Source organism: Pyrus communis, chromosome 1, assembly GCF_963583255.1.
Source record: "Pyrus communis chromosome 1, drPyrComm1.1, whole genome shotgun sequence".
Classification (NCBI taxonomy): Eukaryota; Viridiplantae; Streptophyta; class Magnoliopsida; order Rosales; family Rosaceae; genus Pyrus; species Pyrus communis.
Window position 1 is genome coordinate 2,812,821 of NC_084803.1, and position 14,104 is coordinate 2,826,924.

The following is a 14,104-nucleotide window of genomic DNA, read 5'->3' on the forward strand; positions in this document are numbered from 1 at the left end:
ATATATAGGTTTTGAAACCTATCGTGGAGGTGATGTAGATAAGATTTGCTCACCTTCGTAAGGTTTCAATTGACCATGTGTTAATGATTTTTAGGTTTTGTTTTGTTTAAGAGATATTTTATTCTACCTCAACAATAGGTTTATGACCGATAAATTGTTTCTTATGTATTCAAGTATTTATGGCGGCAATTGCAACCTTTCAACATTAAACCCTAACAAAGTAAATGCAACGGACATTATTAGTTACAAAAATATTTAATTTGGGTTTTCTCTAAAATACGGGCTGTTGACTGGGTCTACATCAAAAGACTCCTTTTATTATGTGGGTATGTTTACTTGCTGAGAATATAAATTGAGATAACTCATTTGTAATCAAATATCTTAAAATTAAAATCATATCAAGTAGAAAAACTAGTTAATCTTATTCTTTTTCTTTCATCTATTTCTATGTTCTCTTATTCCTTCATTCTCCAATTTTTATTAAGCAAACATAATTTTTTTAACGGTAAGGCTTCGTATGTTGAACACTTGAAGGGTATTGACAGCTTGTTAGAAAAAGTACGTTAATTAAATTGTAGAACTGACTATAATACTTAATGCATGCAAAAATAGAACTCAGAAGTAAACTTTATCACAATAATTCAAGGTTTGCATATTCTCCAAATTACTATCTGAAAATCTTTGCAGCAGTGCAAAAATAACACTGATCCACAAAGAAATGCAGAAGTACTGCAAGCCTATAAACATTCAAATACTTACAAATTAAACACTTTACAAATTAAGAATCCTCACTTGCCAATATCATAATTAATTTCGGTTAAAAAAAAAAGGTAATTTGAAAAACAAAAACAAAAGCAAATTAAAAGAAAAGGGAAACTTATGAGAGTCACTCCAGCATTTTCACCAGATAAATACATTAATACAACCCTAGGCCTCCTCTCTTTAGCATGCATCTCCAAGTTTAGCTTAGAGATTCACAGGGTATTTTTCAATGCAGTCAAGCCATGGATTCCTCGAGGACTTCCTAACGTGGCGCATCGACCGCCAAACGATGCTGTTGCATTTGAATCCAGAACCAAATGACAACTGCCAAACCCTATCTCCTCTCTTCACCTTCTCTTTTGCTTCCAAATAAGCCAACTCATACCATATGCTGCTGCTCGACGTGTTTCCAAAGCGGTGTAGCGTCATCCTAGAGGCCTCCATGTTTTCCTCACTCAGCTCGAGGTTCCTCTGCAGCTCGTCGAGCACAGTCTTGCTCGCTGCATGCACACAAAAGCGCTCGAAAGCCAGCTTGAAGTCCGGAATGTAGGGTCTCTTGCGTGACGCTAAAGATAACTCCGAAGTGCCTCCCCTGGAAAACAGGTGCCTTGAAACTAATGTGGCAAAGAAGAGGAGCTGCTCAGAGAAAGGCAGCACTAACGGCCCCAATGTGGTGATGTTGGTTTTCAAGGCATCACCACCAATTTCAATTAGGTCTTTGCTGATCTTCAGCCCCTTCAATCTTTGTTCATCTTCCTCTTGGTACACGCACCTGTTGCATCACATGTTGTGGTTAGGTCAAAACCTAAAAAGGTTAATTCACACTTCACCTATCTAATCAAATAAATTAAGGTGTATATACGTAATTTTTATTGGGGAATACCAATTTAATTATATGTTTTTAACATAGTCGAAATCAGCCAATACAATATTTACCAAATGTTGATCAAATCTTTATGATATATGAATATTATAAATTGGTACCCGATACCATACATTTCTTTCTTAGTACGTCCAAAAGCGGATTCCTCTCCTTTTGTAATGTCATCTAATTCTTACCCAAAAATGATTAATATATTGAACCAAAATATTATCTGTCATGATTAATATATTGAACCAAAATATTATCTGTCATGGGCCAAGTTCAAGTTCAACCACACCTGTTAATGCTAGTGCATGGACCACTTTTGTGACATGCAGATCCAAATCTCTAAACCTCTATCATTTTTTAGGACGAAAGATTAATTAGTTTATGGGACTTGGGTCTCAAATTTCAAAGCTTCTATTAAAATGTATTATGACTTGTGATGCAAGTGTAAAAACAAATTAATCAGAGCAAGACAAATAAATTTGATAAACCTGAAACTCCGATCATCAGCGCCTTTATGTGTCCGAACAATGTGTTCCAGCCGGTACTTGGCACGGTGATAATCGCGGCGGCGATTGGACAGCAACACAGCGGAGCATCCCATTCTAAAAAAGCAATTCGGAATGAGCATGGACCTGTCATTACCAGGGTACCAATTATACCCCACACTCTCAGTACTCACCACAACAGCATAATTATTAGGGTTGGCTTGAAGCATGTCTCTAGCCAGATCAACGGCTATGATTCCGGCACTGCACCCCATTCCACCCAAATTGTAGCTCAAAATGTTGCCTCTCATTTTGTAGTGATTTATGATCATTGCAGACAATGAGGGTGTGGGATTGAAGATGCTACAATTTACTACTAGGACTCCTACGTCCTTCGGACGGACCCTAGTCTTTTCAAAGAGCTCGTCGAGTGCCCCAAACATGACCATTGAGGCCTCAGCTCGGCCTTCTTTCATGGTTGCCGTGTTTTCAGTCGACATGATAACGGATTTTGGGATGCAGGTCTCGTCTCCTAAGCCTGATGAATTTAGAATTCTCTTTTGGAATTCTAGGCTCGCCTCGTCGAATTTGCCCGATTTTCTTGCTACCTCTATGAATTGTTCCTTAGAGACCTAATTAAGAATATCACAAAGTAACATGTACTCACAAATTACTTTCATTTGCAGTAATAAATAAATTGCGCGCATCCCCCTTAATTGCAATTCAATCATTTAATTTGAGATTACTTTCCAATTTACAAATGACCAAGGACATAAAAAAAACACCATATATCCCGTGTATTTCTTTTGAAATATATAGCTACCAGCTAGAGAACACAATAGATTCATCTCAACTACAATTACAAAACGCATTTTTTTTTTAAATTTATTAAGGAAAAAAATAAGCTAATTATGGAAATAAAAGTTAAATATTCTGACAGGTGTAGCGAAATTTAGTATTTGCTTTAATTATTAGAGATTTAAAGTTCAAGTCTCGTGAATATGTCAAATGAAGAAAAATCAAATCCAAAAATGTTTTCCCATATCAAAAAACAAGTTAAACCAAAAAACATAAGATCAACAAAAAAAAAACACAAATACAAGAATGTTTCAATTAATGATTATAACTTGTCACCATACATAATCAACAAAACCATGAAAGATTAGATGTTGAAATTAAGTCGTCAAAGTCATATATTATATACACATACATGGAAAACCAATGCAAATAAGTCATTGAAAAAGTTACCAATTAATCCATTAATTAAATAAAAACCTACCTTAAGATCGTCATTAGGCCGAAAACAAGCGAAATCAACGAGGTAGATGGATCGAGGGCGTGACATGAAGTAAACAGACAAAGTGAACACAAAAACACCAAAGAACCCTAGCACGGTTGCTAGGTCATAACGTGCATCATCCCAAAGCTTCTTCCACAGCTCCTCCCTACTCAAACTTCCCACCTCAGCACTAAAAACCAGCACAAGCACAGGGATGGTAGCCAAGTATATGGCATGGTTGATGAGGTGGTGGTACCCCAACTTCACATATTTTAGGTTTACGGAATGTAAAAAGTCCGGCAGCCGCCTGCGCACTCTAACGGAGAACGTGAGGGAGCCAGCATTGGGGCCGGACGACTCAACCCCACGGTTGACGATCTCGGTGGACAGGAGATCTTGCTCACTGGCCATGGTGGGTGGGATTGGCATGGACTGGATTGGATTGGATTGTGAGAGAGATGAAAGGAGTGTTAATATATATATGAGCATCAAAAGTGGTGGGTGGAAAATAGTTAATGCAAACACCAACTAGAACCAACTCGAACAACCATTAGTTGAGAGCTTTTAAGAGTTTTGAATTCCTTTTTCTTTTTTTCTTTTTTTTCTTTTTTACAATAATGGAATGGAATTTTTGGGGTGTGCAATTCCAAGTTTTCTTCTTCTTGGTTTTCTCTATTTTGTAAAAAAATTTGATAAGCTCTCTTTTTTTTTTTTTTTGGTGAACATGGAAAATTAATTGGTTCTGGTTATGGATGATGCGAGTGATAGTGTCACACACTTTGTTCTGTTTCTTGTGAATATGAATGAGTCCAAAGCAAAGGAAACTTAAAGAAGGTAGTTGAGGGAAGGGGGCGTTTGCCCTTCAAGGCCATTAGCTGGCTTCACCAAAGGAGATGCTTTTAAGTGTACCGGTAATCAGGTCGTGTTCTCGGTACATCGAAAAATCTTTTCAAAGAAGAGGCTTGTTATTTTATTCATCTACCACGGTCATCACCATTTAATTATATTTATTTGTGGTACAAGAAGTTAATGGAATGCTTAATTAGTGAAGTCCTCTTTACAACTGTTAATATCGATGGGAAAAATCACAGAAAATGACTCTTCATGTATCACTTGTTAATGTCGAGACTCGAGTGTAATATTAATAATAGTCAGATGCAATAACAGTTTAGTATGGAGAATTGCATCTTCAAAATGTAGTTTTAAGACGCTTATTCGTGAAGAATTCAATTACTAGACTCGACAAAAAAAGAAGAAGAAGAGGAATATGGATTAAGTTTGCTGAAGATGCTCATTCGGTTGGATAACTCACTTGTTCTTCCTTCAAATGGGGCAACGATATTAATGTGTTGATCAAAATTCTTTGGTGCTGCGTCTCAATCTGTATTTAATATTGGTAGTCAATGAGGAAAGTCGGCAGGTCATTTCATACATTAGCAAAGTTCTACCTTAAAAACACTTTGAGTGATATCATCACGTTATTATTTGGTGTTATTAAGTTACGTGTTGCAATATAAATTGACAGAGAATTTATTTGAAAGTGATTGTCTCATTATTATGTGATATTAATAATTTATTCATGTTATTACAGGTGAATCTATTTATTAACACTATATTCTAAGTCCAAAACATATTAAACATGTCATCCATCCATGTTGTAACATTTAGATTAATAACTTGACGTGGAGGTGTGATTTCACATCAAACAATTTCTCATATTTTACGTAGTATTAATATATAAACCACATTATAATACAAGTTGACCGTAATACCAGGACTATGTAATTGGGGGATAATCACAACGAAGACTCCGAATTATGACTTGTCTTGAATGCTAGAACTAACACTAACTGTTGGAAGTTTCCCTACCGTCAACCTCTATTACGTATGGGACCTTTGCACAACCAGAAGTTCCATTATTACAACCCTAATACAAATCACGTTATCCATTATTATTGAGGGTAAAATTACAAAAGTTGTAAAGTTAGTAAAATAAATAAAAATTTAAGATGACAACAGAGAAACCATGGCCTTGGCAGAATCTGGTCCGTGATTATTCACACTAGGTATTATTTCCACTGGAGAAACAAGCTTCACAAACTCTCTGAGTTCTGTAAAGCTGGAATGCTCGCTGTATGGCACCTCATACCTGCAGTGCAAGAGGAGAAAGCGGGAGTGCGAGAATCACTACTCTATAATGTTTGATATGGTCAAAAGTTTCATCGAAGGCAATTTAGTATTGTAGCAGAGGAGGAAATGTCACCTTATAACGGTACCCTGCTGTGATCTTCTTCCCGGGGACTTCTTCTTTCCTTTACCAAAAGTCCAACCAGTTGGAGAGAAAGCAACGATAAGGCTGAATCGACTCTGCGAGTTAAAGAACAAAGGAACTAGTTAAGCACTTCGAAACTTCAGTCTTGCCCTTGGCCTAATATGAAGTGGAATTCGAGTCCATGGAAAGGATAGCTTAATCGAGAAATGTAAGTTCATGATACGATGCTACTTCGCAAATCTCAGAGAGTCAGAAATTTCATTATATATCTACATGAGTTACATTATTCTTCGAAAACACATTTCTCTGGATATGTCTACATACCAAGTAACATAATAAGGAAAAGGGTAAATCCCTCACCGAATATTGATTGGAAATATGCTTCAGTCGCTTGAAGCTTGCGAGTGTCCACATAGGGACCACATGGATATGGCTTTCCTGTTCGTTTAATGTAAACCACTGCATATCTTCTTCAGGAAAATCCAAGCATTTTAAAGTATGCAGCTTTCCTGCATTAACATAAATCTTTTTCCGGAGCACACGAGCAACCTCCAAAAAAAGTCGTTCCTTTCCTGTTGCAAAATGGAGATAAAACATATGGATGGGAAGAGAGAAATAAATGAGCTGGGGGTTAAAGAGATAGCAGAAAGGAAATGAAATGACCACTTTATGGAGTAATCCAATGATATAGAGCAACACATTGGAATCGATATGTAAAAGCAAAAGGGAGATAGAAACGAGATAAGCAATGAACTCTACCAATAGTGTAGCTGCCGATCAGAAATAGAGTTTTAGGGTTGAAAGTTTCAGCTTGAATGGCATCAATGACGAACTGTATTACAGCCTCCTGCTTTGGAAAATCATACTGCAAAACATAATGAAATGAGAGTAAACGTCACTTCACTTCTAAATTTGTATTATGCAGTGTATACTTTCCAACAACAAAATGATGAGCAATCTATTTTCTAAGGGGTTAAAGGAAAGACATGAACTTCATAACATATGCCGTATTCTATGTGTCAGGCTCACCTGTGGTTTACAATAAGTGGTATCAAGGATGAGAGTATGGATAGAAAATGTTTGCAAAAAAGACATGCTTGCTGCGCTGTCGCTATAGCGAAAGTCCCCTGTATGCAGAACAGCCTAGATACACATGGAATCGGGACCGTTATCCAACAAACATAGAAAAGAAAACAAGAATACTATGGAGTGAGGTTAGAAGGTAAGTTTGGACCGCACCTTACCGTCGGGTGGTTCGAAAAGTATAATTATCGAACCAGGACAGTGGTTTGCATCCAAGCAGGTCACATTAATACCAGAAATATTCATCTTTTGGTTGACAGGTACAACCTGTATACTGTCCCATGGAATGCCAATCTTCATATTTACAAGCTTAGCTGTGATGGAGGAGCAATAAATCTTTCCGTGACAGAAGGACTTCGTTAGACCTTGATAATCTGCAGTAACAATTGCAATCATATCAAATCAGATAACTTTGACCCAAAAATGTCTGCAAATAACTAGCCCTATGTAGTAGCTGCCATCATTCCAAATGGGGTACATTTCCGGACTAACATCATTCCAAATGAGGTACGTTTCCGGACTAACAAGCAAGATTAAATACAAGTTTTAAAAGGAAAAAGAAAAAGCATTCTTACGATCCATATGAAAGTGAGTTAGAAACCAATGCGAACAATCCCGTCTAAGATATTTGAAAGCGTCCTGCAAATGGGAACAAATGAACTTGTCAGAAAATCAGCCTCAGGCTTATAAATGAAGAGGATGAAAACACCATAACTTATCCTAAAGCTGAAGAGCAATACATACTAAAAAGTGTAGTACACAGTGACATTCACAATCGCTTGCAAGGTCACTTACCACTCGAAATGGTGTTCCTGGTATGCAACACCACGAGGGAATATCCCTGAGTTTCCGATTTGTGGCATTATTGTTTTCCACACCACGTTTCTGACCAGAACGTGGCACCCGTTTTTCTACCCTTCGCTGTTCTCTAGAGGTGGTGCAAACTTGCTTCCTAGCAGTTCCAAATCCCGGGAAGTAATCTGTGATCAATTTGTTTGCAGCTGTTTTACTAACATCATTAACTGGTGCTTCTGAAGTATCATTGGGCATATCGACTCCATTGGCTCTCCTTTTTCTTGGTTGTGCTTCAGTTGAACTACTAGTAGTAGTAGTGGCACCTTCTCTAAGTTGAGCAAGGGCATGCACAATCTTCTTCCGCGGACCAAGTGCAGTAATGCCTATGCTAAACAAATCCTTCACAGCAAATAAAAATCAACAAGAAAGAGTAATTCAATCAAAATCCAAATCAAGTAACCAAAAGGGTGAGTTAATAGGCAGACATATCCTACATTCTATACCTCTTCTGTGAGCCATTGTAGAGTGTCCCAATCAATCTCTTCTCGAACAAAAACATCCTTGTACTTCTCTAATCCCAGGCTGCGCAGCCACTCAAGAACTTGCCCGGAATTTTGATGCCCCCTTTCCTCATCAGGACACGGAGCCTGCTCCAAGAAAAACACCCCACACTACCACAATCAGCATTCACAATCAATAGCCAAAATCTTCAAAAAGATTAATACTTTATACTTACGTCTTGAGCTTGAACTTCCTCTTCGTCAAGACACTCATTGCTATGGACCTGCCTCTCTTCGTCGCTCAAATCCGAAATGTCAGCCCCACACAGAGGACACAGCACCAAACCCCCATTTTCGTCCTCCACAATTCCAAACCCTTCCTCCATTCCATTGACGCCAACACTCTCTCCTCCTCCTGCTCGATTGCACAGCTTCAGCAGCACATCGAGCTCCTCAAAATCCTGGCTTTCGCCATCACCCGAACCGAAATCCCAATCGGGTCGAGGCTTGATTAACCTAGATTCGATTGAATTGCACAGATACCCCCCTTTTGATTTCAACCCCTTTTCGTTTTCCTTTTCCTCGTCAACGCACGCAGAAGAAGAAGCGAGACCGCCACCGTCGAGGGTCCCGCAATCGAAGCTTGTGGGTATCGAATCCAAGCTGCACTCGAAAATCGAGGATTTGAAACCCTGGGTCTGCTCCAAAGTCGAGTCTTTGCTGCCGAAACAATTGGGGGGAATGTTCTCCTTGCCGCGATAGATGGGTTTGGAGCGCTTCTGCTTTTTGGAAGGCTTGGGAGCTGTGGCTGTTTGGGTGAGTGGGATCTGAAAGTCGTCGTCGTCAGCGGCGGCGGCGATCATTGAGTTGAATCTGGTGGAAGAGAAAGGCTGGGACTTTGAGGACATGTTTTGCTCCTCTTCTCCGTTGAGTATTCTGTGCCGATCACTGCTCTCACTCCGTCGAGAGTATGAGTGGTTCTCTGTAATCTGCCAGTGAATGTAATGTGGAAGCAGAAAAGCTGAAGAGGAATTACTTTTGGGGGGAGCAATTTGAAATTTGTTTGGAGAAACGGAAATGGGAGGGAAAAGCAAGCAAATTTGGGTCAAAAGCTATTATTGGGCCCAGCAGAAAAGCCCAATTTAATTTTTGAGCTAAGCCCAAACCAAAGCCCAAGCTTCTGTTGGGCAGATTGGCGGGTCTAACCGTCAGCTAGATTCCTCCGGTTTTCCATCTCACTCCCACCGTAAATTTCTGTCCACCTTCTTTGCTGACTATCTCACACAGTGACACTTCCACTCTCCCATCCTCGTTGCCTTCACCTCCACGGATCGCCGCCATCTTCCTGCCATGTCAGGCGACGAAAAATGGTGCGTGGTCACCGGAGGCCGAGGCTTCGCGGCGCGCCACTTGGTCCAGATGCTGATCCGATACGATTTGTTCCGGGTCAGAATCGCCGACCTCGGCTCCACCGTTGATCTAGAACCTTCCGAAGAAAACAGCATTCTAGCCGAAGCCCTGAGCACCGGTCGCGCCCAGTACGTGTCCCTCGACCTCCGCAGCAAGAGCCAAGTTCTTCAAGGTCAGCTTTCTTTCTCTCTCAGTCTTGAGTTTGCATCAATGGCGGCTGATTTGGTGTGCGTGATTTGATTTTCTGCGTTATGCATTCAATCTTGTAGCGTTACAAGGCGTGGAGGTTGTGTTCCACATGGCGGCTCCAAATTCGTCCATCAACAATTACAAGCTCCACCACTCGGTCAATGTAGAAGGTATACAATCCGAATTGTGCTTTTTTTGCTTCTTGTTTTTGATAAGTTCAGTTTTTAGTTTAGTAAATAATTTCGTAGTTCGGGTTTAATCAATGGATATGATTGATGCTTGATCCTTGGGGTTCTTTTGGGGTTTTATGCAAAGTTTTATTTTTTTTCTTTTGAAACTATGCTTTGATTTTGTTCAGGAACTCAGAATGTGATTGATGCTTGTACTGAGTTCAAAGTAAAGAGACTAATCTATACTAGCTCCCCGAGTGTTGTTTTCGATGGGATTCATGGGATTATTGACGGGGATGAGTCTTTGCCATATCCACCTAAGGTACTAGTATTTCCTAATGTATTTACAGTGATGCAAGAATGTGTGTGGATGCAATTTTAATTACGGAATTGTTGCACGTTGTAACTTATTTCAGCACAATGATTTCTATTCTGCAACGAAAGCCCAAGGAGAAGAATTGGTCATCAAGGCAAATGGTGTTAAGGGGCTTCTCACCTGTTGCATTCGCCCTAGCAGCATTTTTGGACCTGGTGATAGGTTGCTGGTTCCGTCATTGGTTGTTGCCGCCAGGGCAGGGATATCCAAGGTAAGGAAGTTGGTGGTCCCAGTTACTTTAGTCTTGCATCTCCCTTACGCCATTATCAGCTAAGTCCTTTCACGATATATGATGCTCATTGTTTTCTCCTCCTTATTTCAATTGAACAGTTCATCATTGGTGATGGCAACAACATTTATGATTTCACATATGTTGAAAATGTGGCGCACGCGCATATATGTGCAGAGCGAGCTCTTGCATCAGAAGGGACAGTTGCAGATAAAGCTGCAGGGCAGGTACCAATATATTATTAAGTTTTTTGACACCTGAGATAAATACAAGATAGGGTGGGTGGTGTTAAGTATAAATGTATAATAGATGATGAAATAAAGAGAGGATTGAATTATTCAACCGCCATGATTTATTTAGTACCACAAGAAAGATTTATTGGATACTGGTTTGATACATGTTCTGAAGTTCACGGGAGACTTAAGCTTTCTGGGGAAATAAACTTTCAAAGTTGCATTGAATAATCTGACAGTACATGTAATATAAACTGATGTTAAGAGAAGAAAAACAAATATAAAAGCATCCTTTCTACTGAGTCATTCCTTCACATTTTGATACCTTAGATTTGCTCTAAAACATGGGATAGTCATGCTTTTGAAACTTACTTTGCATGTCTGATTGATGTCAAGCTAAACTATATGGAGACAGATTGCGGCATTTCTAGCTAAAAGCCTAAAATAGTACTGCTTTTGCAGGCATATTTTATAACCAATATGGAACCTATCAAGTTTTGGGAGTTTGTTTCACTTATTGTAGAAGGTCTTGGCTATGAAAGGTAATTCCTTTTCGTAATCCTTTCATTTTAAGGAGACCTTAAATGTAATCACTGTACTCCTCAATGCCTAATATAGTGATTGTTCAATGTCCATTCTCTTTTGTTTTCCCTGAATGAATGTCGTTTGCAGGCCAAGAATAAAAATCCCTGCCTTTGTTGTGATGCCAATTGCACATATGGTGGAGTTGACATATAAGCTGTTAGGCCCATATGGGATGAAGCTTCCACAGTTGACGCCTTCGAGAATTAGACTCCTCTCTTGCACCCGATCTTTTAAGTGTTCGAAAGCACAGGATCGAATCAGCTACACACCCATCGTATCACTTCAGGTTCAGTATTTTTTCATAAAAAGAGTGATAAGTCCTTTGTTTAATAACTTAATACAAGAGAGTTGCACTTAGCACTCCAGTTGGCAGAGCATACAACATTTATATTTTTCTCTTTCAAACCTTCGCGCCTTGAACATTTGAACCTGTGATTAGGATGTTGTTTGTGCTATATACAAATACAGAATGTGTGTAGTTAAACTTATATCTCTTATTGGTGAGCACTTAGGAATTAAAAAGGTCTAAGCACTCTTATCGTGTCATTGTACATTTTGTGTTCAAATTCTAGATAAGGTGCTTTCTTGTGACACAGTGCTATTTACTTTCTTCAGGATGGTCTGAAGAGGACAATTGATGCATACCCACATTTGAGGGCTGAACATCGACCGAAAAGAGAAGGACCATCTAAAGCGTCAATATATCTTGGAAGTGGAAGGGGTACGAATCCTCAGTTTCTACTCATCTTACTTTGATGTTTCTTATATGTTAACTAAAATCAGGCATAATGACATCCTTATGATTGACTCAGTATGTGCGAAATAACAGTATATGTGCACTTATGTATTGCACTTGTGGTTTTGACAGTAGCTGACACATTACTCTGGAAGGATAAAAAACAGACGTTGAAGGCGTTAATTGTTTTGATTGCAATCTACTACAACTTGATTGTACCTGAATCTACAATTATTACTATGCTTTCAAAGGTTCTCCTGGTAGCTTCAGTATTTGTGTTCACTCATGCTGGTTTACCTGAAAAGATGTATGGTCTATGCCCTTCTTGTATTCATATTCATTAGCTTCTCTGTTTGAAAACTGCTGTTTTCCTCAGCTTTCATTATTAAGTGAAACTGACTACTAACTACAAACAAAATTTCACTGCTCCAGATTAGGATACAAAATTGAAAAGCTTCAGTCATCAGATTTCCGCTTATCAGAAGAGACGTCGCAACAAATTGCCAAGTCTCTGGCTTCATTATGGAATGCATCTGTTAAAACTTTGAAATCTCTTGCCAAGGGATATGACGGGATATTGTTCCTTAAGGTATTTCTCTGCCGTTCCCATCTTCTTTTGTGCTTCCAGCTGTATATTATTTTCACGGAAGAGGTGCAGAATGCACATGCTAGTAAGTTATAGAGTTGCATCTCGCTTCCTTTGTTCTCTTATTTTCTGACGTTTACTTTATATTTACTGGTGATGTTGTAGGTTGTTCTCACCCTATTGGTTCTTAGCTTCCTTGGAGCGTTTTCACTTCAGAACTTATATGTTATAGGTATCTCTCCTCCATTTCACGCACTCACAGAATTCAAGGCATCGGGAGTTCATTTGAACTTTGAATAATATTAAGGTCTGACATTCTGAAAGTCTGTCCAATTTTATATAGAAAATCATTAAAATTCATGCACAAAATGGTAGGAACTTTGGGAGTCTGAAAAATTGGTTTGGGTAATTAATGAACAAACCAATGTTTAGGACATTTAATTTATAGTATTTAAATTTCTTCCAATTTCCTGCTTTTGGAAGAAACTGTTGGAACTAGTCTCAGCCTCTCAGCTTCATATGGTGTAAATTTTAAAGAACCCATCATTTGATATTCTTACACCCTATATTTCAGCCGCGTACGGACTTGATTGGATTGGTGACGGGGTTGGACCGGCATTACTCATTCTTTTAGTAGTTGCATCAATAAGTTCGATTTTGCCCCACCTTGACCCTTAGTTTCTTTGTTCTCTTATTGTTCCAGGAGTTCCCGCAGCCTTCATAGTTTTCTACGTGTACGAGAAGGAGGAGCAAAAAATTGATGACATGGTCCTAGAAGCTCTCTCTCGTGGACGTAAATTGAAATCTGATGTTGTCAAAAAGTTCTGTACATCCAAGAAGATTGAGTGACCGACTGCTGATAGCTACCTGCCACTGCTTACCTGAGAATTGATATAGAATTGCGGTGTTTGATACGATTGTTGTGCCCTGTATTCTCTTCTTTTTCTTCAACCGGAACATCCCTAAAAATATAAGAAACGAAGAAAGGTCCCATTTGATTTATTTTTTGTAACTAGATTGTATGATTTTGTATATTGCTCTAGTTTCTCGCTATTTTTGACTAATTTTTAAACTTTTAACTCTACCCGACGTTATATTTAGTTTCTTGTTCATTGTTCTCTTATTTATTTGGTTGCATGTTACATCTCTAAACTTAATTTCATATTAGAGTTTAGTTAATGAAAAATTAAAGTGACAGCTTTTTGGTTACCCAAAGCCAAGGGTGTCATTTAATTCGTGGAAAATGATTGACGTCAGAAGCGACAGCTATTGACTTTTCAATAAAATGTCCACATTGTGTTTTTTCAATTGTGGTACCATTTGGCCATTGCGATGCATTGTGCTTAAGTTTTTATATACAATTTTGTGATATCCCCCACCAAGTTCCAATATCGAAATTTAGGTAAGGGATTTAAACTCAGGTGCGAGGAGACTGATATATTATCCAAATGTCTAGTGTCAAAAGCAAGTTATTTAGATAAAAGATTCAAACTCAGATGCAAATAGACGAATATATTGTTTTGATTAAGTGACTTAACTTATA

General features: G+C 38.7%; 3 protein-coding genes across 4 annotated transcripts; 1 reads left to right on the forward strand and 2 right to left on the reverse strand.

Moving 5' to 3' along the window:
- Nucleotides 1-546: 546 nt before the first annotated feature.
- On the reverse strand, nt 547-3,834 carry LOC137733547 (3-ketoacyl-CoA synthase 10-like). Its single transcript, XM_068472688.1, has 3 exons — nt 3,398-3,834; nt 2,122-2,750; nt 547-1,534 (listed from the first exon to the last, which is right to left on the reverse strand). The coding sequence occupies exons 1-3, from the start codon at nt 3,824-3,826 to the stop codon at nt 967-969; spliced, it is 1,626 nt and encodes a 541-aa protein (XP_068328789.1). The 5' UTR covers nt 3,827-3,834; the 3' UTR covers nt 547-966.
- A 1,441-nt stretch (nt 3,835-5,275) lies between these two features.
- On the reverse strand, nt 5,276-9,075 carry LOC137733521 (DNA cross-link repair protein SNM1). The gene is made up of 10 exons (XM_068472669.1): nt 8,284-9,075; nt 8,051-8,194; nt 7,548-7,946; nt 7,328-7,391; nt 6,909-7,126; nt 6,699-6,812; nt 6,429-6,534; nt 6,030-6,241; nt 5,661-5,764; nt 5,276-5,546 (listed from the first exon to the last, which is right to left on the reverse strand). Exons 1-10 carry the CDS (start codon nt 8,953-8,955, stop codon nt 5,402-5,404), a joined length of 2,178 nt encoding a protein of 725 aa, XP_068328770.1. The 5' UTR covers nt 8,956-9,075; the 3' UTR covers nt 5,276-5,401.
- Nucleotides 9,076-9,287: 212 nt separating this feature from the next.
- Nucleotides 9,288-13,645, forward strand: LOC137733531 (3beta-hydroxysteroid-dehydrogenase/decarboxylase-like). Of its 2 annotated transcripts, none has more exons than XM_068472677.1 (12): nt 9,288-9,629; nt 9,727-9,816; nt 10,005-10,138; nt 10,233-10,403; nt 10,523-10,648; nt 11,117-11,196; nt 11,327-11,525; nt 11,855-11,960; nt 12,108-12,282; nt 12,408-12,564; nt 12,727-12,793; nt 13,265-13,645. In XM_068472677.1, the coding sequence occupies exons 1-12, from the start codon at nt 9,398-9,400 to the stop codon at nt 13,408-13,410; spliced, it is 1,683 nt and encodes a 560-aa protein (XP_068328778.1). In that variant the 5' UTR covers nt 9,288-9,397; the 3' UTR covers nt 13,411-13,645. The 2 variants fall into 2 exon arrangements, with proteins under 2 accessions (XP_068328778.1, XP_068328783.1); XM_068472682.1 differs by having other exon boundaries at nt 12,111-12,282.
- Nucleotides 13,646-14,104: the final 459 nt, after the last annotated feature.